This window comes from Mirounga leonina, unplaced genomic scaffold (assembly GCF_011800145.1).
Source record: "Mirounga leonina isolate KUSES-001 unplaced genomic scaffold, KU_Mleo_1.0 Mir_115, whole genome shotgun sequence".
Taxonomy (NCBI): Eukaryota; Metazoa; Chordata; class Mammalia; order Carnivora; family Phocidae; genus Mirounga; species Mirounga leonina.
This window is the reverse complement of record NW_023270268.1, coordinates 84,140,090-84,167,358: the sequence shown is the minus strand read 5'-3', so window position 1 is coordinate 84,167,358 and position 27,269 is coordinate 84,140,090. Positions and strand designations below refer to the sequence as shown.

The 27,269-nt window shown below is 36.0% G+C and overlaps 1 protein-coding gene and 1 pseudogene across 2 annotated transcripts; one reads left to right on the top strand and one right to left on the bottom strand.

Moving 5' to 3' along the window:
* The first annotated feature begins 808 nt into the window (after positions 1-808).
* PPP1R2 (protein phosphatase 1 regulatory inhibitor subunit 2) lies at positions 809-26,041 on the top strand. 2 transcript variants are annotated; one of them, XM_034999863.1, is made up of 6 exons: positions 809-1,221; positions 12,167-12,274; positions 15,566-15,643; positions 16,275-16,369; positions 22,154-22,321; positions 24,502-26,041. In XM_034999863.1, exons 1-6 carry the CDS (start codon positions 1,100-1,102, stop codon positions 24,546-24,548), a joined length of 618 nt encoding a protein of 205 aa, XP_034855754.1. In that variant the 5' UTR covers positions 809-1,099; the 3' UTR covers positions 24,549-26,041. The 2 variants fall into 2 exon arrangements, with proteins under 2 accessions (XP_034855754.1, XP_034855753.1); XM_034999862.1 differs by having other exon boundaries at positions 828-1,221; positions 16,275-16,372.
* LOC118006964 lies at positions 10,923-11,521 on the bottom strand (annotated as a pseudogene).
* Positions 26,042-27,269: the final 1,228 nt, after the last annotated feature.

The window sequence follows — 27,269 nt, the reverse complement described above, 5'->3', positions numbered from 1 at the left end:
GAGGTTTTTGGTTTTCTCCTTTGGGATTCTTCTTACAACCACCTAAACAGCACCCAAGATTTCTGGCCTATTTCATCCAGTGTTGGACAACTGGCTACCTTCAATGAATTTCCTAGATTTTTTTTTTAGGGAGACAGATTATAAATCACAATTCTAGAAATTTATGCCAGCAATACCTTCCATGGGATTACAAACACATAGGGAGAATGTGGTAAAATGGGGAAACACCAGACTCAGAGACATCAGAGGTCAGAAGTCTCAAGTTCTATGACCACACACTATGGTTGTGTGACAGTGGTGGTCAGGTCACCCTTCTCTGAACTTTACTCCAATGGTAAAACAAGTTAGACTATTTCAAAGCTGGTATTCTATGATTTCATAAAAGTCAGTATTCTGTGATTTCATAATAGGTCTCTAAGGACCACTCTAATGCTGATATTCCATGAATTTATAACAGCTAAAACTTTTTACGCGATTAAATGGAAGGAAAGAGGTGACACATAAATCATTTCTCTGAAAATCAGCAAACATCTTTGTGGAATGAGGTCACCGTGAGCCTCAGTTTTCCGATTTATAAAACACAAAAATAACAATATGGACCTTATGAGGTGGTGGGAGTGAGGGTGCCTGGAGCGATCGGTACCTTTATACCGAGGCAAACCAGGAACCTCTCTGAACGTTCTCTGTAACAAGCAAGCCAACCGAAAGACCGGGAGGGGGCGGGGCGAGGAGGTTGGCTTTGTTCTCGCCCCGCCCCCGCCCCTCCCTAGATATCGCGAGAGGGCGGGTCCGCTTGGCTTCGGCGTCGGCGTCGCTCCCGCGCTGGGGCACTAGGCCGGCTTCTGCCCGCGGGCCTCGGTTAAGTGTCGGTGGCGGAGGGCGCGTGAAGGGCCGCCAGCCGCGCGGCGTCGGCCGTGGCGTCGGGGTCGTTGTGTCGTGACAACGACTCCGGTAGCCGTCTCCGCGACAGCAGGTGCGGCCGCTTTAGCCCCAGGCGGGCTCAGCGGCTGCCTGGCGAGTCTGTGCTCGCGCCCAGCCCTTTCCTTCCTGGACCCAGCGCCAAGCAGCGACGCTGAGCCGACCGCCGGAGCGGCGGGCAATGGCGGCCTCGACGGCCTCGCATCGGCCCATCAAGGGGATACTGAAGAACAAGAGTTCTACGACTTCCTCTGTGGTGGCCTCGGACGAGCAGCCCGGCAGGAGTGTCGACGAAGAGCTGAGGTGAGAGCCGGGAGCGGCGGCCGCGGGTGGGCCCAGGAAGCTCTTCCTTCCTTCCCGGGCGGCCTCGCCTCTTCCCTCCCCCGCCGTTCCTGGCCGCGGACCCAGCCCCGACCCCGAGCGCTGGCCGGCGGCCGGGGCGGCTGCGCGGATGCGGCTCCAGCGCCGCTCGGGTCTCTCTCTCCTCCAGCCAGGCTGCCGGGTAGAGTGATTTTAAAGAAGGCAGGAGCTATGACGTTAATCGTTTTATTCCTTCTTAAAAGTATACACGCATACGTCATTTTTTAAAACAAACATCTTATCTTTGAACTTTGGGAAAGTGGAAACATTGAAGGATCAGAAGTTTCAAAGATTCACCTGTTAAGCTTTTATTATTTCTTAACCTCGTATCTGAGGTACCTAAAATTCTTCAATAATAAAAATCTTTTCTTGGCTTGGGAACCCTTTAAGATCTAGTCTCAAGCCAGTACGAGACCTCTCCATAAAAGAGACCCTTTTCTCCATTTTTCTAATCGAGCTTCCACAGTCATTCCTTTTTAGGTGGACATTATCAGAAGCATCATGCCACACTCAACTCTCTTAGATCCTGGTTTGTCATTATCTCTACACTAAGAGAAACCAAAATTTTCCAAGTCTTTGGTCTATATTTAATGGAAATCTATTGCTAATTATTTTTGCATCTGCAACAAGAATTTGGAGTGCTTTCTAGTCTTTGTTCCTCTTGAAAGACATAACTAAGCTCAGGACAGTTCAGAAAGTAGCAACTTAAAACGATCCAGTGATATGTACTTAGTCGTACATAGTCACAGGGACACGTGTAAAAAGATGTTGCCCGATAGCATTGTGTGAAATAGTAAATAATTGGAAACAACCCAGGGTCTATTAATAAGGACTAGTGAAATATTAATTATGGTACATTTGTATAATGAAACGAAATACCACCCTTTTTAAAAAGAGCAAGAAAGATGTTTATGCACAGAGGAAGATATCCAAGATGCAATGCTCAATGAAAAGAAAATAGTACCATACATACAGTGTAAAATATACCATTGGATTAGAAGTACTAGGGGTCTTGGATGTTACAAGATACTAAAAATATAAGGACTCTATATTCTAGAAATAAGGCTTAAGAGAAGTTATCATTGAAATCTGTAAAGTCGTAAAGCTAAAATGAGGGCATTTGTAAAAACTTAGAATATTACAACTAGAGCACACCTGTTTAAGTATCACTTTAGGACTATAAAAAGAACTACTACTTGGTGGTGATAAATTTATAGAAATTTGTGTTACTTTGAAGAAAACATTAAGTAGGATGACAGCTTATACTCATGGCCTTTTGGGATTGAAAAGGACCTTAATTTGTCTCACAACTCCTACGCTCCCACTCTCTTTTGGATGCTTGACTTACATTCTCTAACAGGAAATTTTCCAACCTCTATTTTGGGTAAGTTGCTTCAAATGGGAATTGGTGGGGAATGACGGCTGTAGGTTACTGAATTAAGAAAACTCACTGGAAAAAAAAAAAAGAAAAAGAAAACTCACTGGAACATATAGCTATAGCAGGAAGACTAAGATAATTAACCAAACAAACTGTAGAAAGCTCTTATACAGTTTCAGGGTATTCAACAGCAAGAGTATCGTTCTCACTGGGATTTATGTTATTTAGTTATTCTTAGTGTGAGCTTCTTTTTGTTTGGCTACCAAGTGGCTTATTGTTTTCCCCTATCTTTCTCTGCTTCCTTATCTTCTACTTATTCTCAGCTTGGATCTGCCATAATTTCCTTTGGGCTTACTCAATGGGTTAGCCTCTTTCTGTAATTGTCTGGAGTTTACTTCCAGGTATTTCTGCCTTGAAAGCCACTATCCTAGGCTGCTAGCAGGACAGATTCACTTAAAAGGGGCCTTTTACAAGGTTCCAAGGTGGATGATTTTGGTTGGCTTGTCTTAGAGGGTTGGACAGCTCATAAGTCTTCAAAGGGAACTACCAACCTCTTAATTCATTGAGGTTCATGATGTTTGTAGTAAACAAGTAGTAAAAGGGAATGGGCTTTTTCATTATCAGTGTTATATGTCTGTAAAGCAAAGAAAATTCTGTTGGTAATATAATACACATTATTTATGTCACAGCTTATGCAAACATTAGCAATTTTATGAGAGCGTCTTTGAACAGAAACAATAAAGGTATAGTTGAACTCTTTGTAATGTTTAATTTCATTTAATTACAACCAGTATTCCCCTTTTGCTATAAAAAGGACTGAAAATAATTATTTTATTTAATACACTTTATTAATACACTTAAAATTCAGAAACTAGTAAGTGTAGTGTAATGGTTTAACTTTAAATGTTGGGACAGAGTATAAGGCAAAAGAATCTCATATTGTGAAAATGACCCAGGATCTAAGTCAGTTCTTGTTATTCTCGGCAGTCCTGGTCTATAATCACCACAAACTCTGAATTAGTGAATACTGAACTATTGCTCCTAGGAGAAATAACAGAGTTAGGTTCCTACAAGATTCCTCCCTCTTTTTTTTTATTTTATTTTATTTTATTTATTTATTTGACAGAGAGAGACACAGCCAGAGAGGGAACACAAGCAGGGGGAGTGGGAGAGGGAGAAGCAGGCTTCCCACAGAGTAGGGAGCCCAATGCGGGGCTCTATCCCAGGACTCTGGGATCATGACCTGAGCCGAAGGCAGACGCTTAACGACTGAGCCACCCAGGAACCGTTTAAAACAACGGATTCAACAAAAACACAAAAAAGTAAAAAACGTGTTACTAAGTGGACGCAAAAGAGACACTTATTTACAGTTTGAGAGCTGAAACAAGGTAAAGTATCAATCACCTTGTTTAACAGCTGGGAAGATGTGTGTGGAGCAATCAGAATTGTCCCTGTTCTGCGACATGTCTGTGAGAGACGGAGAAATCGCCTCCCTCATGTAAGACTTTGGAGTTACAAATAAATTTTATCAAGTAGGCAAATTTGTAAATACAGAATCCACAAATAACTATCTTTTATTGGTGACTTTATCAAGTAAAATGCAGTGGTAGTTTCCTTTTTCTGCACACACCACTTCACCCCCTCCTCATTAGTTGTGAGGATATTGTTTAACATGACATTTTATTTAGCATGAAGGGTATTACCAAGGGATTTTTTTTCTTTTAAGGCCAGAAGTTGAGTTGTCTTATGTGTCTCTAAACTCTTTTATTGTGTATCTTTTTAGTAGGAAAAAATTCAAATATGCTTCAGATATGTTTGTTTATAATTTATCTCATATATTACTATTATTAGATAATATTTCAAGGCTCAGTATACACTTAAAAGATTCATATAATGCCATATTTCAAATACTTAGAATTTTTTTACGCAGTTCTTGTCAAACTTTTTTTTTTTGTCTCAGTGCTATTATTTTCTTATGCTTTGCATTTGTACTGTTATCTTCGATGAATGGTTTCTTCAGTTACCACTTGTCAGATACCATTTTTTGAGGGTTAGTTCAATTACAACTGGATAGAATCTGTAAATCCACATAATCAGGCATAGATAAATCAGCATATGGTATCACACTATTGAAGTAGTTAGAACATCACTGTCATCTCCTATGATTTTGGAATTCCCATTCTATCAGGATTACCTTGAATATAGTGTACAACTTGTAAAGGTCTAAAATAATAGATCTAATGAGTAGCTATGTGCATTTCATCAAAAACAAGAAACCATTGATTCTAAGATGTACTGTGATTTTATGTACCACCAAGAAAGAAGAAAATACTGTGAATTATAAGATGCCATCCATTTTAAGATACACTGTTTTCAGAGAGATTAAAATGAGAATGTGCATTTTTAATTGGTGAAAATAAAGAAATTAAATGTTACTAAAACTTAGGAGAAGTGTTATAGGTTAGTGATTAATCTGGGACTAGATTGTCTGGATTTGGATCCTGTCTACTACTTATTACCTCTGTGACTGCCTGTGACTTATTCATTATATCCATGTGTAGTTTAATTATATTAAATGAATTAATAAGGGGCGCCTGGGTGGCTCAGTCGGTTAAGTGTCTGCGTTGGGCTCAGGTCATGATCCAGTGGGGAGTCTGCTTGTCCCTCTCCCTCTGCCCCCCGCCCCTGCTTTAAAATAAATAAATAAATAAATAAGTTAATAAATGAAAAGTTAGTTTAGCTCAGTATCTCACCCTCAAATGTTAGTCTTATTTAAGTAGAAATAACTATAGGAATCTAATTTTTCCCACATCTCAGTAGATTGTTTTATACAATATGCTTTGAGGTCACTATGTTCCATTCAAATTCAGTTGTACCCTTAGGTAATGTAGGCGAATTCTGCTTAAAAGCATTGCACTTGAATTAATTTCCTTTAATATAATTTTATATAAACATGCTTCAAATTCATCTTTTTCTGCCTGTAAGGGGATTTGGACTATAAAGCCTCACTGTACTGTAAAGTTTTCCAAAAGTGACTTTTTGATTACTGATTGCTTTTTAACTAATTGTTCAGTAATTGTATCAAGCTTCATAGTCTTGTACTTTGTCAACCTATGTAAGTTGAATCTTTATTTAAAGAAAGAACCTTTTCTTGAAGTGTGCAATTAAAGTTTAACACCTTGAAGCAAAATCCTGCTTCCTACTCCAAGTGTGGCTAAAACTTACCAAATGAGCAAATCACAAGCAACAAGAGTAGGGGTAGGCCTTTGAGGCGGTATCATATGAGCTATCAAAGTGAAAGTGAGAAGGGGTGACTTTTTCTGGACCAGATTTAGGCTGTAGGAAAACCAGTCTTCCAAGAGGGAGGGGGGAAATGAAACCAGCAGGTACTTTCATCCTCCCAGCAGATCTGCAATATAAGTGGTGGTGCCCATATTTTTTCTAGGTAGAGATAATGAACTACAGAAGGTCACACAAGCAGCTTGGAATCAAACTCACTTTTGCTTTTTGGATTTTGTTACTCTATAACTAATGTTAATTCTGCCAAAACTTTAGAGATGCTAATTTCCGTATTTAGTGTCCTCTGCTAACAGTTCCTTTTACTTCACTACTTTCCGCATAAGAATTCCTGGCATGCTTTGTAATCTGTTGTTTTATGCCCTTATTTAAACTGATGTTTTTGCAAGATATTGTTCTCTTCTTTGGAGCTGAATAATTCTAAGAATTTCTTTTGCTCTTAGTATGGTGTTGAGGAAGTCGAGTAAAGCTTTGCATACATAAAACTTTAGTTATTTTAATAGTGGAAAATAAACTAAAAGACAAACCAGGAAGAATTTGGGTTACATATAATGTTTGGGTTATATATAATGTGGTTTATACCTTATATGTATCTTTGGTTTATATATACATAACATGGTGTAAATCTCTACCTTTGAGTTCTTTATGTTTTTCTACATCATTGTAAGTCTGTGTATACAGATGTGCAAGAACTTGCTCATATTTCAGTGTAAAGAACTTAGATTTATGAGGTTTCCAATAGAAAGGCAAAGGATGTAAACATAATTCATAAAAGGAAAGTAAAATAACAAAGCATTTCTTCATATTTATAAGGTAATGAGCAAAGAAACATAAAATAGGTTTTATTTATTTATTTATTTTATTTTATTTTTTTTATTTGCGAGAGAGAATGAGAGAGAGCACGAGAGGGAGGAGGGTCAGAGGGAGAAGCAGACTCCCTGCTGAGCAGGGAGCCCGATGTGGGACTCGATCCCGGGACTCCAGGATCATGACCTGAGCCGAAGGCAGTCGCTTAACCAACTGAGCCACCCAGGCGCCCAAAATAGCTTTTAAATAATGATTTGTACTGCTCAGGTGGAGATAACACATACACAAATAACCAATCTTGACAAAGTTTTGGTAATTACTGGGGACATTACATATTGTTCTCTCTTTGGAAGCTATATGGCAACATGGAATGAACTGTAAAGCTCCTGATGAAATTTAACCCAGATATGCCTATCCTAACAAGTTATCCTAAACATATCATTAAACAGAATATGCACAAATGTGTTCATTTCTGCTTTATTCTAAATAGGAAAAACTTGGATTCAATATAAATATCTAACATTGGGTGAATAGTTTATTATTGAGTATTATGCATTTATTTAAAAACTAAAGACTAGAAAATACAAGTGGCTTATTATAATAAAATATATATACTAATAGCTTCCATATCAGTAGATGTATATTTTATATATTGTATCTACTGTTTTATAAATAAAATATATATACTAATGCTTCCATATCAGTAGATGTATTTTTATATACTGTATCTACTGTTATATGTATGTACATAGTTTATATTTTCTTGTATATATTGATAGCTTATATATTTTTATATAATATATATTATTTTATATAATAATGGAATTTGCAGAAATCAAAATTGCTAGTGGGCTAGGGTGCTGGGATTATTAAATTTTATCCTTAATTTTAAGAAAACATTATTTCTGCTTGTATCCTACAGCTCTTTTTTTTCCTGTTATCTCACAAAATAGATATATAGGGTGTTTGGGTTTCCACCCATTAGAGAAACCTTTCGAACTCCTAACGGTCTGTCATTTTTCTATCCTAAGCAGTAATGATGATAAGTTATCATTTTTAATTCAATATTGTTAACATCATTTAGGAAATAACTTGTTTTACTTTGAAGTTAGGAAGTACCTAACAACGTCATTAATATGTGTTTATTTTAAAGTATTTTGTTGTAATACAAATATGGAAAGGTGTGTTAAATGTAATTTTAAAGTTTAAGAAATTATAAAATTACAAATTAATGTATTTATATTATAAAATTATAATATATTTGTATTATAAAATACCCCTGTAACCACCATTCTGGTCAAGAAAAAGACTGTTTCCATCACCTCAGGACTGCCCTTTCCAATCACGCTCTTTCCTCCCCTGTCTCCCAACATAACCACCTTCCTGACTTCTATGGAAATCACATAAGTAAGTATACATCCCTACACACTTTAGTTTTGTCAGCTTTTGAACTTTATATAGAGGTGTGCTAGCTTTCTATACAGTATCTTTAATACGAAATCTTAATAAGACTGTCTATTAATGCAGGTTTATGAAACTTTTACTTGTGATTTTGTTTCTGCGTGGCACTTAACCTCAGCTGTCATTTCAGAGGAATTTGTTCTCTCAGGAGGGAACATCTAATTATGGTATCCTGAGTCTCCCTTTGCTTATTAATTGGATTGCTTTCTTCACAAACTTTATCTAATTCTCTTAAAGCTTGTGTACGTTTCTTTCACGGTTCTTCTAATCAGAGCTGCTTGATCATGTCTGCTGTCTAAAATCTTTAGAAATATATCTCTCCACTATGAGTTTCCTTATATAGCATGAATAAACCTAGTCATTTGCTTTCTAAATTCACAGTAATTTATAGATAAGAACTATATAACAAAATGTCTGAAACTATAGACTTAGTTGAATACAAAACTGGTTGCTTTTTAGAAAAATTTGTTCTGTGGCAGATAGAAATTTTTCAAAATCATATAAATGTTGAGTCTTGCAGGGCAAGGTGGAAGGCACTCAGTTCAAAGGCAATTTTAAACATTTCTTCAGGATAACCTTTCTCAACCCATTCTCTACAGTTCTAAGTGAGATATGGTTTCAGGATTTTTAACCCAAAACTGGATTTTAAAATCATAAAAACTCCTTATGTTTGTGTGGTGTTTTTATAATTTGATTTTACAGACATTATTTCAGTTGATTCTCTCAATAACCCTGTATTGTAAGAAGGACTGTTACTAAAACTCCCATTTTATTATAATTTCCATGTAGAGTAAATATAGCCCCAAAGAGGGTATTTGTTGGACTTGCCTGTAATCACAGGACTAGTGAAGGGTAACAAACTTGAACCTTAAACCTTAAACATGCTGGGATTTTTTTGTGGGCTTTTTTGGTTTTTGTTTTTTTTCTGCCACAAGACCAATTATGTATTACTCAGCAGCTAGACATATTAAAAAAAAAATCAGTATTATAAAGCAGGGTCCATTTTTCCAGTTTAGTTCACTCAAGTGTTTTTTTAATACTAGTGAGATTTAAATTTGGTTAGTTGAAAGTTCAGGTACATTCCATGCTGAATTAAAAAAAGCAGCTCTTTAAAGAAGAAATATTGTTTCTGTGCTTCAGTTAATGACCAATATGTCTTAATTTTTAGCTTCTTAACAAGCTTTTAAGATTTTGACTGTTTCATGGTGAGGAGACATTAGGTAACTTCTGACTGCTTTTAGGGGGAAAATGGGAGTTGTTGTTTCAGTCACTTGTGGAGTATGTCTGGACCAACTTTTGTCTCTTGATAAAACAAAGGATAAGCAGCTTGAAGTTGTAGTCCAGGTACTTAGTCTGTAGTGGAACATTAATTAGCTTTAAAAAGGAAGAAAATTTTGATATATGCCACCACATAGATGAACCTTGAAGACATTAAGTGAAGTAAGCCAGTCACAAAAGAACAAATACTGTGTGAGTCTATTTATGTGAGGTACCCAAAGTAGTTAAATTCAGAGACAAAATGGAATGGGGGTTGCCTGGGTTGGGAGAGGGGAGGATGGGGAGTTAGTGTTCAGTGGGTAGAGTTTCAGTTGGGGAAGATGAAAAAGTTCTGAAGATGGATGGTGGTGGTGGTTTCACAACAATGTGAATGTACTTAATGCTGCAGAACTGTACACTTAAAAATGTTTAAAATGGTGAATTTTATACAGATTTTTCTACTAAAATATGAAGAAGAAAAAAGTGCTTAGTCTGAAATAGGGTGATTTGGAGAAGAAAGCAAGAGAACATAAAAGTCAGGCTCGCCTGCCCTGAGCAGGCACATATAGTTTAAAGGTGACTCAGGGCATGGAGAAGGGAATATGATATTAAAGTTTAAGAATGTCATTTTTCTAGAACATTTCAGAATCTGGGTGTTGGTAGGTTTAGGAAAATTAAGAATATCCACAGTAAAACCTCACCAATGTGTGCAAGTGCAGAAAAGATTTGAATCTATGTAAAATCTACATTGATTTTTACAGTTTTATTTTCAAGTATATAACCAAGGCACAAATTGTATATGTAACAAAATATTGTTGGGTGGCAATAATGAGTAGATCCAAAGAGTTTGTAATTAAGTCATCTAATTATTTAGCACCTTAAAAGTTGTGTAAATATTTTGTTGAATGGATATTACTACGGATGTTCATAAAACACTTTATTTTTTTTAAGTAGATTTATCTAAAGTACCCTGAATATACCATTTCTTAGCAAACTCTTATTTTTCTAGATTTTAAAAAAATGGCTGAACTATAATTTTGTTTGCAACCTAAATCTTTATTAATGGTATTTAAATTTAGTGAGGTATTCCCTGTAGTTTTATGTTCTAATTCTTTTGATTGTTTTGGATATCTCTGAAAAATTAGGCCAAGGAGGTATTCATTGTTGTTTTTTTTTTTTTTTTTTTAATTTTATTTTTGTGTGTGTCCCAGGCTTCTTTATTTAAGAAAGTGATGAGTGATGTGGGGATTAAAAACAAGAGCATCCTTGAACTTCACCTTCCCTCCAACCAGTTCCCCCCAAATTCCCTGCCCCCATACCCTTTGCATTCCTAAATCCTTTCTTAATGAAGAACTTAATCCCAAAATCCTCATAGGAACCCCGGGTTCTCTTTGCCTAGCTCTCCCCCTTCCTCTGGCCGCCATTCCAGGGGAGGGTTGGCATCTCAGTTTGAATGCATGGGAGAGTGCAGAGTGGTGACAGACACAGAGGGGGAAGGCTTCACCCTCAGAGAGAGGGACTGAGGAGTACAGCATAGTGAAGTGAGGGCCCCCGTAGCCTGGGGTACCAAAATGGGGTCCTGGTGCCAGAGGAAAGGATACTCGTGCTCTGAGAAAGGGGACCCAGCAGCCTCAGAATCCTCTCCTCGCTAAGAGTCACTGCTTCATCATTTGCCCTTCTGCCAGCGATGGCAGAACCATGCTCAGGCCACATCCTTCTCAAGCCCAAGCTGCTGGGCAGTGTGGCGGATCGGCCGCAGGGTGGGTTTCTGGCACTGCAGGCACATCACGTGTTTTCCAGGTTGCCTCTCACTCGGTTCTTGGTTCTCGATCCTTGTTTGGTACTTGTTCACTTTCTCTTTCGGGCCTGCACAAGGGTCTCTGCTTTGCATATCTCCTGTAGATTTTTGTTGTTGTCAGCTTCTCCCACCCACTTCTGCAGCTTACACATGTTCTTGAAACTGAGCTGCAGAGCCTCAAAATGGCAGATCGTGGTTTGGCTAAACACCTTCCCAAAGAGAAACCCCCAGGGTGAGCCCCACATTAGCCTGAGTATATCCCAGGGTGGTCCTCTTCTGCTTTAGGAGCTTGGCACATTGTTCCAGGTCTTTCTGCAGAGCTTTGATGTCCTGGGATTACTCAGGGTTTTGCTCCAGCTTCTCCTTGTCCGGCTTCACAGCCCCAAGTGGGGCAACGCTGGGCTGGGCAGGGGTGGGGAGGCCCCCTCAGAGTTGCTTTCCACCCCAGCTCCTACTTACCTCCCTGCTTGCCCTCCAGCCTGGAGGTCTCCAGGCTGCGTTGGGGCACTAGCCCCTCTCCAACCTGAGGTCCACAGTAGGCAATCCCCTGCAGAACTCATAACTGCAGGAAGGCACGGGGGAATCTTCTATAGGCCAGATGAAGCCTAAGCATGTCATAATATAATAGTGTCTTGAATATCCGGTGAAGCTTTTGAATAGTGTGTTTTTAATATGTGGGTACTAAGTATTCTATAAAATACTTTATTTTATTGTAATTACTTATGGCTTTTACCCTATGTCCGTTTCTATTCCAAGAAAGTATATGTAAAAATAGAAGGTAGCAGTCAAATAGAAGTTGAAATGTGGGATTTGGATGTTTGTCAGTTTTAGATGTGCACCTTTTTTATCTTTTACTTCACTGAGGAAATTTTTTTTCTTTTTAATTTTAGTAAAAAATCCCAGAAGTGGGATGAAATGAACATCCTGGCGACATATCATCCAGCAGACAAAGACTATGGTTTAATGAAAATAGATGAACCTAGCACTCCTTACCATAGGTAATGTTTTATAGATTCATTCCTTTTTTTACTTCCATATGAGCTTCTGAATAACAGCTGATTTTAAGTTTCTCTTTGATTTTATATTTGTTACTGGAGCATGAATCAATAACCCAACTGCATATTTGTGTATTATAGTATAAGTAATATGTAACTTTTATTTTTTTTTAAAGATTTTATTTATTTATGAGAGAGGGAGAGGGAGCTAGTATGTGCACAAGCAGCGAGGAGGGGCAGGCAGAGGGAGAAGCAGGCTCCCCGCTGAGCAGGGAGCCCAATGTGGGACTTGATCCCAGAATCCCAGGATCATGACCTGAGCTGAAGGCAGATGCTTAACCCACTGAGCCACCCAGGCATCCCAGTAATATGTAACTTTAAAACTTGGGGATCTAGGAGCACCTGGGTGGCTCAGTGGGTTAAGCATCCGACTCTTGATTTAGCCTCAGGTCATGATCTCAGGGTTGTGAGATCAGGCTCTGCACTGGGCATGGAACCTGCTTAAGATTCTCTCTCCCTCTCACTCTGCCCCTCCCCACCCCCCCCTTAAGAAAAAATTGGGAATCCATTTTGTACATTATAATTGTAGTAGTAAATGTTTGTTTGCTGTAACTCAGTGGTCCCTAGCCACAGATTAGTGACTTTTGCCTTCCTTAAGATAATCTATTTATAAAAAGGAAGATGAAGGTTGGACTTGTTTGCTTTCTAAGTAGAAATCAGGAGCTTACTCAATCCCCGCAGAAAAGGATAACTTCACAGCTTTTTTTTAACCCATTCAAAGACAAGTGGTCATTACTATTGTTCCATGTCCTTATTTTTAAACTTATACTTCAGATAATTACATTGTGATTATTGGCAGTTTTGAGTCTTCCAGAATTTTTTATAGTGTGTGGTAATAATTAGTGTGAAGACAAAAATAATGTATTTTGAGCATTATGAGAAGATAGAGATTCTAAGTAGTAGAAATACCTAATTCAGACCATGCCCTAATTTGTAATGAAGAAGATTTCCAGGAATGAAGTACTTTGTTTATGAAGGAAGGTAACATAAATCCAGGAGTTACTGTTAAAATAGAGTTAAGAAAGTCTATATTTTGAATCAGTGGAGGAAAACTTTGGAAGGTAAGTTGAGATAACTTATAGCTTGTTGATAGCAAAAACAGTAAAAACAAGAATAAACATGGAGATTTTGACAAAGGTAGAAATAATGAAATAGGTACAGGTGCTGAAACTCAATACTAATAAAGCTTGAGGGAAGAAATGGACATATCATTTATGAAAAGTTCATACTCTCATTTTTCTTCTAATTACAAGAATATACTTTATATCTTAAAGCTTTTATTGTGCCGGAAGCCACAGTCAGGGCTTTCTTCCTTTTCAGTAATGGTAGTAGATAGACATCCCTTCCTTATCTGTGTTGGTTGGAAATATCTATCCTAAAAGAGTTAAAATTGAACATGACTCAAAAAGTTGTAGGCATTATTTTTATTTTTATTTTTTTATTTTTTTTCTTTGTAGGCATTATTTTTAGACTGTTTATATTTAAAATATAATAAATCTGAATGGTATTTATTTAGTACTGCTTTTTTTTCCCCCTTTACCTTACCCATATCCTTCCTCTGGGAGTTGCCAAAGTCATTTGGTTCCTAAGTAATTGAGGCTCTATGTATGTACAGATATATGTGCTTAGCTTTTATCGATTTAGTGCTCAGTTTTACCAGTTTCTTTCATGGCCCTTTTTTTTTTTTAAAGAATTTTGTTTAATAGAAGAGGATGCTTTTTATAGAAAGATCATGTTATACTATCTAAGAATTTCACACGGTTAGTATACAGAAGTTACTAATGCTTTTATATATACGTATGTATGAATATACACACACACCAAGCACACACATGTAGTTTGCCTGTAAATTTTATAATATAACATAGAGTTGTCTGTAAAAGTTCTACAGATTGATTGTTTTATTCTACTCTAATTATATCCAATAATGTAAATAACTTCATTTCAACTTCCCATGGGAAAAAGAGCATCATCTAAACTATAGCACTTACTTAACTTGTCTCCTCAACTACCAGGAAAGATATAAATCAGTATTTTTTTTTAAAATATAGGTGATTTCTGCTTTTATACCGAAGTGGCTTGAGAATTAAATATGCCCACGTTTGCAATTAAGTGGGGAGAAAATTTTTTATTAGAGGGTAGATTGGGAAAGCTAATAGCTTTTAAATGCTCTTGATTAGGTCTTAGGGTCTTTTTTTTTTTTTTTTTAAGATTTTTATTTATTTATTTGACAGAGAGAGACACAGAAAGAGAAGGAACACAAGCAGGGGGAGTGGGAGAGGGAGAAGCAGGTTTCCCGCCGAGCAGGGAGCCCAATGTGGGGCTCCATCCCAGGACCCTGGGACCATGACCACCCAGGCGCCCCAGGTCTTAGGATCTTAATTATGGTATTTTACCTAGCCTTATGTCTGTGTGGATCATTTGTTTCTGTCTTCAGGTTGATGTACAAATATATATTCTAAAACCAGACAGTGGTTTTGTTTTTGTTTTCCTACATATTTGTTCCCTCTCACTGGATGGAATATTTGAAGTTTTTTAATTTTTTACAAATGATTCGAGTTCTTAGTATTTATTTTCATGGTTGCAGTAGTGGTTTTTAAAAATCATTTGGAGAGTTTTTTTGATTGGTGCTGTATTTTCAAATATTTGCATGGAATAGAAACAATTTAAAATTAAGCCTCAGGGCACCTGGGTGGTTCAGTCGGTTAAGCATCTGCCTTTGGCTCAGGTCATGATCCCAGAGGTCCTGGGATCAAGCCCTGCATCAGGCTCTCTGCTCAGCAGGGAACCTGCTTCTTCCTCCCCCTGTCACTCCCCCTGCTTGTGAGTGCACTCTCTCTCTCTGTCAAAGAAATAAAATCTTTTTAAAAATAAAATTAAATTGGGCACCTGGGTGGCTCAGTTGGTTAAGCGACTGCCTTCAGCTCAGGTCATGATCCTGGAGTCCCGGGATCGAGTCCCGCATCGGGCTCTCTGCTCAGCAGGGAGTCTGCTTCTCCCTCTGACCCTCCTCCCTCTCATGCTCTCTGTCTCTCATTCTCTCTCTCTCTCAAATACATAAATAAAATCTTTAAAAATAAATAAATAAAAATTAAATTAAGCTTCAAATAGGACAACAGAGCTATAAATATGTTGATATTATAACTAGATCAATAGAATTATGGTTCCTTACCTTGTTTTTCTGCTTGAAAAATTACAGTTTAGGTATTAATTATAATGTGCTTGTCATTCTAGTATGGTTGGTGATGATGAAGATGCATTGAGTGACTCAGAAACCACTGAAGCCCTGGCCCCAGATATCTTAGCTAAGAAGTAAGTACTGATGACTGAAGCATTTTCACTTACACATTTTCACTTGTTTTTAATTGTTCAGAGTTGAAGCCATTCTACTATACTTGTACAAGTGTAAATAAAAAGCATGAGCTAAGTTTATTTGGATTTTCCTAGCAACTTTTATAGTCTTGTCTCTAGATTAAAATCAAAGTATGCAGGTAGCAGAAAATTTGGAGTACTAGAGCCTGGTACACGGATTCCTTGTGTCAATCCCCTATGCTTTTGTGTTTTTTTTGTTGTGTTAATTAATATCCTATGTTTTAAAGATCAAAGTAAGATGGTACATCTGGCTGGCTCAGTCAGAAGAGCGTGCAACTCTTGGGGTTGTGAATTTGAGCCCCACATTGGGTCTATACCTAGAGATTATGCAAAAATAAGTGGGTTCATAAACAAAAAGCTCTATCTCTTTGCTTTGATTTCTGTCACCTTCCACTTTTCTTATTGCTTACTGGTTTCTAAACTCATTCCCACTTTTTATTTTCCTCATCAGGTTATAGCTGGCATATTAATAATCTTTAAATGTTTTTATGAAACTGAAGAGTTGAATGAATGAGACACTCAATAAAAGAATATCACAGTGTTGATTTCTTTGTAAATGATTGTTGTGTAGATTAGCTGCTGCTGAAGGCTCAGAGCCAAAGTATCGGGTTCATGAACAAGAAAGCAGTGAAGATGAGGATAGTGACCTCTCACCTGAAGAACAAGGTAGTTGATTGACTTTTCAGCAGTGTGCTAATAATTTTTGCTAAAATAAATCCATTATTTGAAGGTTGTCAAGTAGTTTTCCTTTTGGGGAAGTGGATGGTGGAAGGTTAAGGAGCAACATTTTTATAATTCACATTCTACTTATGTGGGTTTATTGGATAACAGCTTCCCTCCCCCCTGCACACATACACCACCTCCCTCGGTTTCAAGAATTTGGGAAAATATTACCATCTTTTAAGTAATTATAGTTCCTTTGTACTTTTTTCTTTTTTACTGTCTGATACAGAGTAGATGCTCAGTAAATACTAATGCCTGTAGAGTCATTGAGTGTTTGGATGATCTTAAAATGGATAGCAGTAAGAGCTAATTTCCCAATTGCTTGTGCTTTTTCTGTTTTAAAACAGTGGTGAAACTTACCAAATGAACCAAGATGGTCACATGTAGAGTGAAGATCTTTCTTAGGTCCCATTAAATAAAAAAAAGAACAGTAATGTCATAGGCCAGGAGAGTAAAGAGCCTTTTCAGCAGGGCTGGAAGAGGCTCTTGTAGTGCATACAGTACATACACAGTTAAGGCATTGCTACCTACTCACAGTTTATTTTTACAAGTAACAGTGGTTATCTGTGGAGGTAAGAAGAAAAGGAAGATATTTCATCTTGTTGCTTTTTACACTCTTTGAACCATGTGAGTGTATAGTTTTTTCAAGAATTAAAGTTGTTTATATAGTGTTTAACTATTTTTTAAATTTTATTATGTTAATCACCATACATTACATCATTAGTTTTTGATGTAGTGTTCCATGATTCATTGTTTGTGCATAACACCGTGTTTAACTATTTTTAAAAGGAAAAACCAAACCTATGTATAGGAAAAAAGATGCAAGAAAAACACAAACACACCCTCACAAGAAAGAAAAAGAAGAGGGGCACCTGGGTGGCTCAGATGGTTAAGCGTCTGCCTTCAGCTCAGGTCATGATCCCAGGGTCCTGGGATCGAGTCCCGTGTCGGGCTCTCTGCTCCTTGGGAGCCTGCTTCTCCCTCTGCCTCTCTCTCTCTCTGTCTCTCATGAATAAATAAATAAAATCTTTAAAAAAAAAAAAAAAAAGAAAGAAAAAGAAAAGAGTTAGTAGTGTACTTGAAGCCTTGAAATGTGGATGTTACCTGTACTGTAAAAAAGTTCAGCAACTTTAGAACTGAGATTCTGAATATTGCTAGTTAATTGTCAGAATCTTTGTTATGTGTAGCTCCTAAGGTATAATTTGCTACTCCTGTCTGTCATCTTCAGAATATAGCTTATTCAACAAACTGTGATGGTCTGAGCCTAATTGTGGTACAAGAGAAAAAAAATTTTTATGTATAGCCCAATCCCAAGTTGTATTATAGGTCTTGTATTCTCAGTGACTTCCTAACTTATTATCTAAAAATATACTCCAAAGACCCTTGAAAACGGTTTCAAATATAAATTGTTTCTGGAGCTGGTTTCTTCATTATCCTCTTAAAAACATGATATATTGAGGGGCGCCTGGGTGGCTCAGTCAGTTAAGTGGCTGCCTTCGGCTCAGGTCATGATCCCAGGGTCCTGGAATCGAGCCCCGCATCGGGCTCCTTGCTCAGCGCGAAGCCTGCTTCTCCCTCTCCCACTCCCACTGCTTGTGTTCCCTCTCTCGCTGTCTCTCTCTCTCTGTTAAATAAATAAATAAAATCTTTAAAAAAAACAAAACATGATATATTGAGAACAGAAATTTATTATTAGTCTATATTGTCAGTTTTCATTAAGGGATTTTTTTTTCCTCCCTCCCCCCAAATTGTAGTTCCAGAATTAGCCAGCAGGGGGAACAATTTAGTTACAAGTTCACAAGTTCAGTTCTTACTAGTAGGTACTGACTCCTGTAGGTGTTTATTGCTTTTAAACAAATTACATATCTGAAAGTCCTTGTTTATTGATACAAATTCTTAGAAAAAATTATCGTGTAACTGATAGCGTAACAATTAAGATATTGGCTGTGGAATCAGACGAATCAAAGTTTATACTCCAGGTATGTCATGTGTCTAATTTGTAATTTCTCTGAGCCTCAGTTTCTTTAAATTGACATCTATAAAAATATTTAGAGGTATTGTGAGTATTAAATGAGATAAAGAATTTAAAGCACTTAACACTGATTCTGTCATATTGTGAGTGTTCAGTAAATAATAACTTGTAATAACTTAAATACTTGGGTGTATTCTCCATTATTTTATAGAATAGTAAAAGAAAATATAAAAAAGGTAATTCACTTGTGAAGTTCACATGGAGAGTTGATTATTGTTAAAGCCAGGCCTAAAATCTTAACGTCCTTGTACTCTTTGTAGTATGTTGCTCTACGATACAAGGATTATAGGTAAAATGAATATAAATAGTCAAAGAAGATTGAGACCACTTGTATTAGCATCTTTCTACAAAATGAATATATTGTATATTTTAAACTTACATAAAGCATTTTGAGTATTCTAAAATTAGAATGTATAACAAGCAAAACCAAGTTCAGCATCTCTTAGAATTAAAAAAAATTTTTTCTTAGACTGTAAATATTATTCACAAGAGAGAAATACTGTAATGTCAACTCCTAGGAATAAAAAATTGCAAATTAAAACAGCATCATGGGGGCACCTGGGTGGCTGTGTTGGTTTAACAGCCAACTCTTGATCTTGGCTCAGGTCTTGATCTCAGGGTTGTGAGTTCAACCCCTGTGTGGGGCTCCATACTCAGCATGGAGACTACGTACATACATACATACATAGTACATAAATAAGCACACAGCATCATGGTCCCTTTCTTTCCTTTCAGATCAACAAAGATTAAAAAGAATGAGTTTCTCTTTGGGTGTGAATGTAGAGAAATAAGTTACTCATGTACTTATCGGTGGGCATGAAAAATGGTTTGTTTTTTCTGGAGGGCAATTTGGCAATATACGAGCCAAAAGCTTTAAAAGAAAATGACACCCTTTGATCTAGCAATTCAGTTTCCCAGAATCTGTTCTAGTGTTTTGTAAACATTTTTGACTAAGTTCTACATGTTATACATGTATGCATAAATTATAAAAAGAAAAATTTCACAAAACAGTACTCACCTTTAGTATGTGTAATGCATAGCAGTTTATTCTGTGTTTTTTTTTTTTTTTTTTTCATTTTTTAAAAAATACTGGTTGTAACCCACTAAGGAATCCTGATGCACGGTTTGAAAAGACACTAGTTCACACTGAGAAAGTAATAGAACCAAAGCACAAAATGTATGTGTATTACACTCTAAAAACATTGAAAATACATAGAGGGAGATTAGAAATCTTTGACCAAGAAGAGAGAAATGGTAACTCAATACTTTATAGCCATTTAAAAATTATATAAATCTGCTATGTACATGGCAGAATTTTACTATATCTTCATATATCTAATTAGCTAAACTCTGGATCATTTTAGGGTGAAAGAAAGGGTCATATTATACTTCCTCAGATGGTAGGCATAAACTGAACCTTGCCTGGGCAAACTGGGACATATGGTAATTGTAACTATATCGTAAGTGAAAAAATAGCATATATAAAAATATAGGAGTTATTTTTAGAAAAATTTCTAGAAAAAATTCTAAAGTCATAAAATATTAATGGTAATTTCTGAGTGAGGAAATTGAGTGCTTTTTTTTTTTTTAAGTTTCTACCATGAACATGTGTTATTTTGTAATGATAAAAAGTGTTACCTTTTTAGTAAAGAGATGTGATATTGGAGGCAATCAGAACCATTTTTTAAAATTCATTATTGAAGTACAATTGATGTTACATTAGTTTTCAGATGTACAGCATATGGATTCAACAATTTTGTACCTTACTCAGTGTTCATCATAAGTATAGGCACCATTTGTCACTGTATAATATACAGTGTTATTACAGTGTTATTGATTATATTCCCTTTGTTTTACTTTACATCTCCATGACTTAATTTATTTTGTCACTGGAAGTTTGTAAAACCATTTTTTTGGTTTTTTAATATTGGTTTTTACATCATTTGAATATTTGAAAGGCATCACTAAAAATTTAGTCATGAGGATTTGGTCTTTTTATTGGCCTCTTTTTTCAATTTTACTTCCCTCTACCATATGGTATTCTCAAAGAGTAAAATAAATCACAAAAGCAATTCATAAGTAGAGAAGAAGAAAGATGCCTGGCAAGATCTTGGTCGTTTGAAACAAATGTTTATGGAATACTGAGTTGGTGGTCTCAGAACTTTCCTTTTCCCAACCCAAATAGAGGCTGAAAAGTGATTGATCAGTACTAACAAGAACGATAAATGCCTGCTTTTGAAACATAAGTAACTGTAAGTCATCTGTAAGTATAGATGATTATTAAAACAGAGGGAATTAAAGGAGACTGAGAAAGTACTTTGAGTAGCCTTATGCAGAGATTTCTCTATGCTTTTTGGCATTAAAATACTTCCATGAACATAATAAAACTCTGATAAATGAATTTTAATGCTCTTGTTTGACAAACAGTTGGCAATTTTATGTCACCCCTTTTTATTTACCAGTCTAAGAAATTTTAAAATCTTAGAACTATTTCTACAGAAATAGTCTTTAAATGCTGTTAATAAAATATGATCAGTTAAGTTGATTTGCTGCTAACCCTGTGTTTCTATGGTGAAGACTATAAATGAAAGAATAGTCTAGGATTTCTTCGCTGTGCCTTATAACAGCTTTTTCTTAAAATTACTCTGGGAATGAAGTTATGTTTTAACTAGCAGTGTTTTAAATCACTGCAGTTTCTTCATGGATAATGAGAATTTTTATTTTTTTGCTAATAATTCTTTTTTAAAGATTTTATTTATTTGAGAGAGAGAGAGAGAGCACGAGCAGGGGGGAGAGGTAGAGGGAGAAACAGGCTCTCAGCTGAGCAGGGAGCCCCACAAGGGGCTCGATCCCAGGACCCTGGGATCATGACCTGAGCCGAAGGCAGATGCTCAACTGCCTGAGCCACTCAGGCACCCTGCTAATAAGAATTTTTGAGGGAATTTGTAATAAATTATAAAAATGGAAGACTTGAAAATACTAAAATTACCCCACAGTTCCTTGTCCCAAAATTAACCATGCTAATTGTCTTATTTTCTGTGTGTATGCATACACGTGCATGCAGACTTTTTACCTGACACATATATGGTATTATATAGCTTGTTTTTTTCCTCATTTCAATTCTTTCTGGAGATTTTTCTTATGTCTTTAAATTTTCTTCACAAATTTACCTAGTAATGGTTTTTATTCCTATTTTCCCATTAAGATGTACTTGAACCATCTAAAGCAGAGGTGTGCAAACTTTTTCTGTATAAGACAAGATTTAGGTTTTTCAGTAAAATAAATAAATAAATAAATATTTTAGGTTTTATGGGCCATATGGCCTCAACTGCACCTATTCAGCTCTGCCATTGAGCTCAAAAGTAGCTGTAAGTTATTATAGAAACAAAGGAGCACGATCATGTTCCAATAAGTTTTTTTTAAGATTTTACTTATTTGAGAGAGAGAGAGGAAGAGCATGAGCAGGGAGGAGGGGCAGAGGGAGAGGGAGAAGCAGACTCTGCACTGAGCAGGAGCCCTACTCGAGGCTGGATCCCAGGACCCCGGGTATCATGACCTGAGCTGAAGGCAGACGCTTAACCCACTGAGCCACGCGGGCGGCCCCCAATAATAGTTTATTTACCAAACAGACGCAGGCTGTATTTTCCTAATCCTTGAGCTAAAGACTTCCTAAACCTACTTTTTGTATCTTGTAGAAAAAAAGCGACAGTTTGAAATGAAAAGGAAGCTTCACTACAATGAAGGACTGAATATTAAATTAGCTAGACAATTAATTTCAAAAGACCTACATGATGATGAGGAAGATGAAGAAATGTTAGAGACTGGAGCCGAAGAAAGCATGAACATGGAAGAGTCAAATCAAGGTTAGATGTTTCTGAAATTATCACTGAGACACTTGTGATTCTTTGTGCCTAAATGACATACTTTATTTTGCTTTACACGTTTAAAAAAACCTCAGAAAATTTTTTTGAAATTCACTTAAATTTATTATGCCAAACTTTCTAAAATCTCAACCCCTGTGGCCAATTTCAAAATAAAGTTTTTATGCCCAGAGGTGTTTTGATTTAAGACCATATGTATATGGCTGGGTTTTTTCATTTGTTTACTTGGCTTAAGCAAGGATGTTTGTCTTCACATTAAGCTGTATTTTGTTTTTGATGTTTCATATTCTATTTTATCTGTCCTACCAATCTAAATTAAGGTTTAAACTTTTTAAAAGAAACATGTTTTTAATACAGAAGATTTGTTTTTAACATCCTTTCAAGTACAGAGTATGTCATACCTTTCCAATATTAATTCTTTTGACTACTGGATTGACAAAATACCTGTCTGATTTTTATTTGTTTTTAAGTCTTGGACAGTCAGCCCTTGCAACCTGCCAACTCTTGATCCAACATAGTTAATAGATTTTATTTATTTTTTTAATTAAATTCTGGTGTTTAATGAAGGTGAATCTTCTATACTGCTAATGCAGATTTTGTGCCCATTTACCTACTCTTTGTACTTGAAAACTGTTGCTTTATACTTGAAAACTGGAGATGTAACTTTATTTGTTGTGCCTCAGATGGTTAAGCCTTAGGAAAGTAACTCATTATTATATTATTGTTTTGATGAGCATATATGAAATATGAATGATTCTGTGATAGAACCTGATGACTCTGTGTCTCATTTAATGTCCTAATTACAATATTTTTTATTCCATATTATGCTTTAGACTTTCATTTTGTTTCATATGGCATTTCACTTCCATTATATTCACCATAGTTGTTTTTTAGCTTATATTTAACTGAACAAACTTCATTTTAAGTAATTATTGTTACATGTCTCTCTCTTCCTCTTTTAAAGTTTATTATCCATTTTTAGGTGACATACCCTAATCAGTCTTTGTTTCCCATATCTTGGGGATTTATTTTGATGTATTCAAAATGAATGTTTTTTTGGTTATAACTTTTCATCAATTTTTGCTCAGACTTTTAATATCAATTCTTAGTGACTCTGGCAAAGCACTAGGAATGTCCTTCATTTGCTGGAAATTTGCATCAGTAACACTGTGTCAAAGATTTAAAGGATTTTTTTTAAGATTTATGTGTTTATTAAGGGGGGTGGGGAGAGGGAGAGGGGGAGAGAGTCTTAAGCAGACTCTGCTCTGAGGTCAGAGCCCAGTGTGGGACTCCATCTCATGACCCTGAGATCATGACCTGAGCCAAAACCAAGAGTTGGACACCTAACTGACTGTGTCACCCAGGTGCCACGGATTTCTTTTTCTTTAAGCCGTGGCTTTTGAAAAATAACTCTGGCCTTTTGTCTGTCATTGCTGGTAAGATACTAGATTTCACACATTTAGTACATAAATACATTTTTTTCTTTTAAATTCAATAAATGATTCTCCAATTTTCAAGTATAAAATTTGTGTTAGCTCACTGCCTGATTTTCCTTCAATGACAGGCTTATATTTTATCATCATTAAGTCCACAAGGATAGAAAAGACTATGTAATAAGCCTTAGGGAAGTAAGTTCCTTATTTGTCCTCTACTCTTTTTGAGCCCTTAAAAAAAAAAAAAAAAAAAAGTCTTACCAGCTTTTAAAATCTCCAGGTCCTATGTAGCCCATTACTTTATGAGCATTGTCATTCTCCTCTCCCCAACCTCTGCCCATCTTCATCTATTTTATTGCTGTTGTTATAAAAAGAAAAGTAGCATGTTTAGACTCTAAGGAAATATTTTCTTGTTTTGAGATCTTTTTATAACTTTGGATATTTGAGTTGTCTTAACTGCTGCTTTTGATTTATTCACAGAAACATTTCAATCTGAAACCTTTTGTCCCATCACCAAGTAGATACTCTTGTTCTGCCCTTTAGAATATTTAGGAGGTATACTGATTCTTTTATGTCAGACTAATGAGCCTACATCAAACATCCTTATTTGTTTTTTTAGGTTTTTATATTTATCATCCATAGCAGTGAAAGGGGACTTTAGCTCAGGTAGTTCCAAGGTTGACAATACACAATAAATTATATTGACTTTTTTTTCTTTTATCTTTGCAGGATCTACTACAAGTGACCAACTGCAAAACAAATCACAGAGTTCATAGAAAAGATTTGTTCAACACTGTAATTGTCAGATACAGACCCTGTTACTATAATACACTGCTTCTTGTTCTCAACAATTCATGACTTAAGTACCAGAATGCATACCAGTTATTATATATTGCCAAGAATTAAATGACTTTTGAGACTAATTAGACTGAAAATGCCTAATTGATACATATATTCTTGTGCCTAGTACTTCACCACAAATATAGCATAATGTCATCAGTCCAAAACTACATTACTTTTGTAAGAACACTGGTTAATTTGTATATTATATAGCTTTTTATGCTTTAGAGGTTAAAATAATATCTCTTGGGGGGATCTAATTTATTTTCTTCACTTCTAGGTGTGATAGCTCTTATAAAAAGTGTTTTTTGTTTTTTTTTTAAATCGAAATCCAGTTGGAACAAGAGATTATATAAGCTGGTAAATATTCAGTCAGTCTGAAAAGTATTTTAACATGTGTCTTCAACTTGATTTGTCTGTTCAATTGAAAAGGATTATAAGAGTAACTTGCATTTTCTGGCCTACTATCTTTAAAATTCCCCTTGAGTTTCTCTATGTTTACAAGGACAGGATTGAATTTTTCCTCATCAAAACTAGCTTTTTTCACAAATAAATGATCAGGTTAAACTTGCACTAACATCGGCTCTGTTTTTTGTACACTTGATGGGCAGACTTTCAGATCAGTTTTTTAAATATTTAAATACAATTCTGGTATAGTCTCAACATTCCCTTTATATACCTGTCTTAACCTCCTGTCTTTGTTTCTTACTCCTTTCCACATATACACACACAGCCCTTTACTTTTACAAAGCGTAATAAAGATTGTCATGAAATTAGGAACTCTTCCTTCTCTCACATATTCTATCATTTGCTGCTACAATGAAATGTTTGACTATCAATGCCTATTAGTTCTAATACATGGAGAAAATTGAATAGCGGCCATACTGTAGACAGGAAATACAATTCAACTGTGGAATTTCTACACCTCTCTGATTTACAGCTTGCTAATTAAATTGCTATAATTAGTTTACTGTTTGACTTGATTAGACCTTAGAAAACAACTTAACAGGTTTTTTGCATGATGAGAGAATTGTGTGTAATCAGTGATATGATGATAGTTCCTGAATGTACAGACAGAAGTAATCCTGAATACTTTTTAATTTAAAAACTTTAAATAGTCCCTGCTTTAGGGGAATATGATAATGTATACTATGACAAATGTGCTTTATTCTTCTAACACAGTAAGATCTGGATTTTTTTCCTGAAATGAAGTGCAGTTCCTGTGTTAGTTTAGTGATAGTTTCATTTCTAGTCAATTATTTGTATCTTAATTTTTTGTCAATACCAAAAGAATTCATTATATGAACAGACTTTGAAAATAATTTCTGTATATTGTATATATGAAATGGCTTTTATTGAACAGCTTATCTTCCACTTGCAAGTTTATGAAAATACCAATATGTCAAAATAAATAAAAAGTGGGAGAATTCTTTGCTGTTAGAAGAATGTGCTTTTTATTTTGAATGACTTTTTTTAATGGGATCCAGTCAGAGTACTTCTAAACTATATAATATTCCGAGTGAAACTTATTAGCTCATTATACCTCTGATTTATAAACAAAATAGTGCTTATGTCTGCTTTCTGAATTTAGAATGTCAAAGTATTCTTACTGGTTTAAATCCACTTTGGGGAATTTAGCTGATACATATGTGTATACATATGTTTATGCACATAGACTTCTGTTCTTGGTGTTCTCATTTTGAGTTCTGAGAAAGTATGCACATACTCTTTTATATTTGTAGAAATAGCTGCTATATAGTGAAGAAAAGGTAGGATCTTTTTTTTTTTTAAAGATTTTATTTATTTGAGAGAGAGAGAATGAGAGAGAGCGAGTACATGAGAGGGGGGAGGGTCAGAGGGAGAAGCAGACTCCCTGCCGAGCAGGGAGCCCGATGCGGGACTCGATCCAGGGACACCAGGATCATGACCTGAGCCGAAGGCAGTCGCTTAACCAACTGAGCCACCCAGGCGCCCGAAAAAGCAGGATCTTTAACAACTGATTTGCTTTGTTGTTTTCTACAAACTTTCCTGAAACTTAAATCACAGGCAAACCCTCATTTCCGGTTTCAGGAAGTACGTAAGTATTTCAGAGGAGTAAGATCTGAAAAATGACAATGTGCAGTAGAATTTTAGGTAGTCAGATAAAACAGCTTTTGTGTCTTGAGTTCCTCATTGACATGGTATTGAACTATATTAAAAAAATGAATATAATTCAAGTTAGATTTTCCTTTGGAGAAAGTTAACTGTCAGTGTTCAGTTCTAGCCAGGGTAGATTTTATTTTCAACTTTGTAATCAGTATCAGTTCTGCTTAATTCTTTTGGTATCTTTTTTGTGTATTCATTTTTCAGTCTGAAATCAAGCAGTGATGCTCTTTAAAATCTGAGACATATAATGGTATGAAAGATGGTTAAATATGAACAACTTTAAATTGAATATTGAAGGAAAGTGCCATTTTCCCCTAGGCGTTCATAATTTTTCCCCTTTTAAGTTCCATACAGTAAACACATTATAAGAAACTATAGTAGTATGACAATTTTCTACCTGTGGATTTTATTTTCTTGCTACCCAGTTGTCTTAGCACCATGTTCTATTAGCCAAGTGTTCTGGATACCATGAGAAGTTCTTGGACTATATTGTGGCAAACTAGTTATTTTAT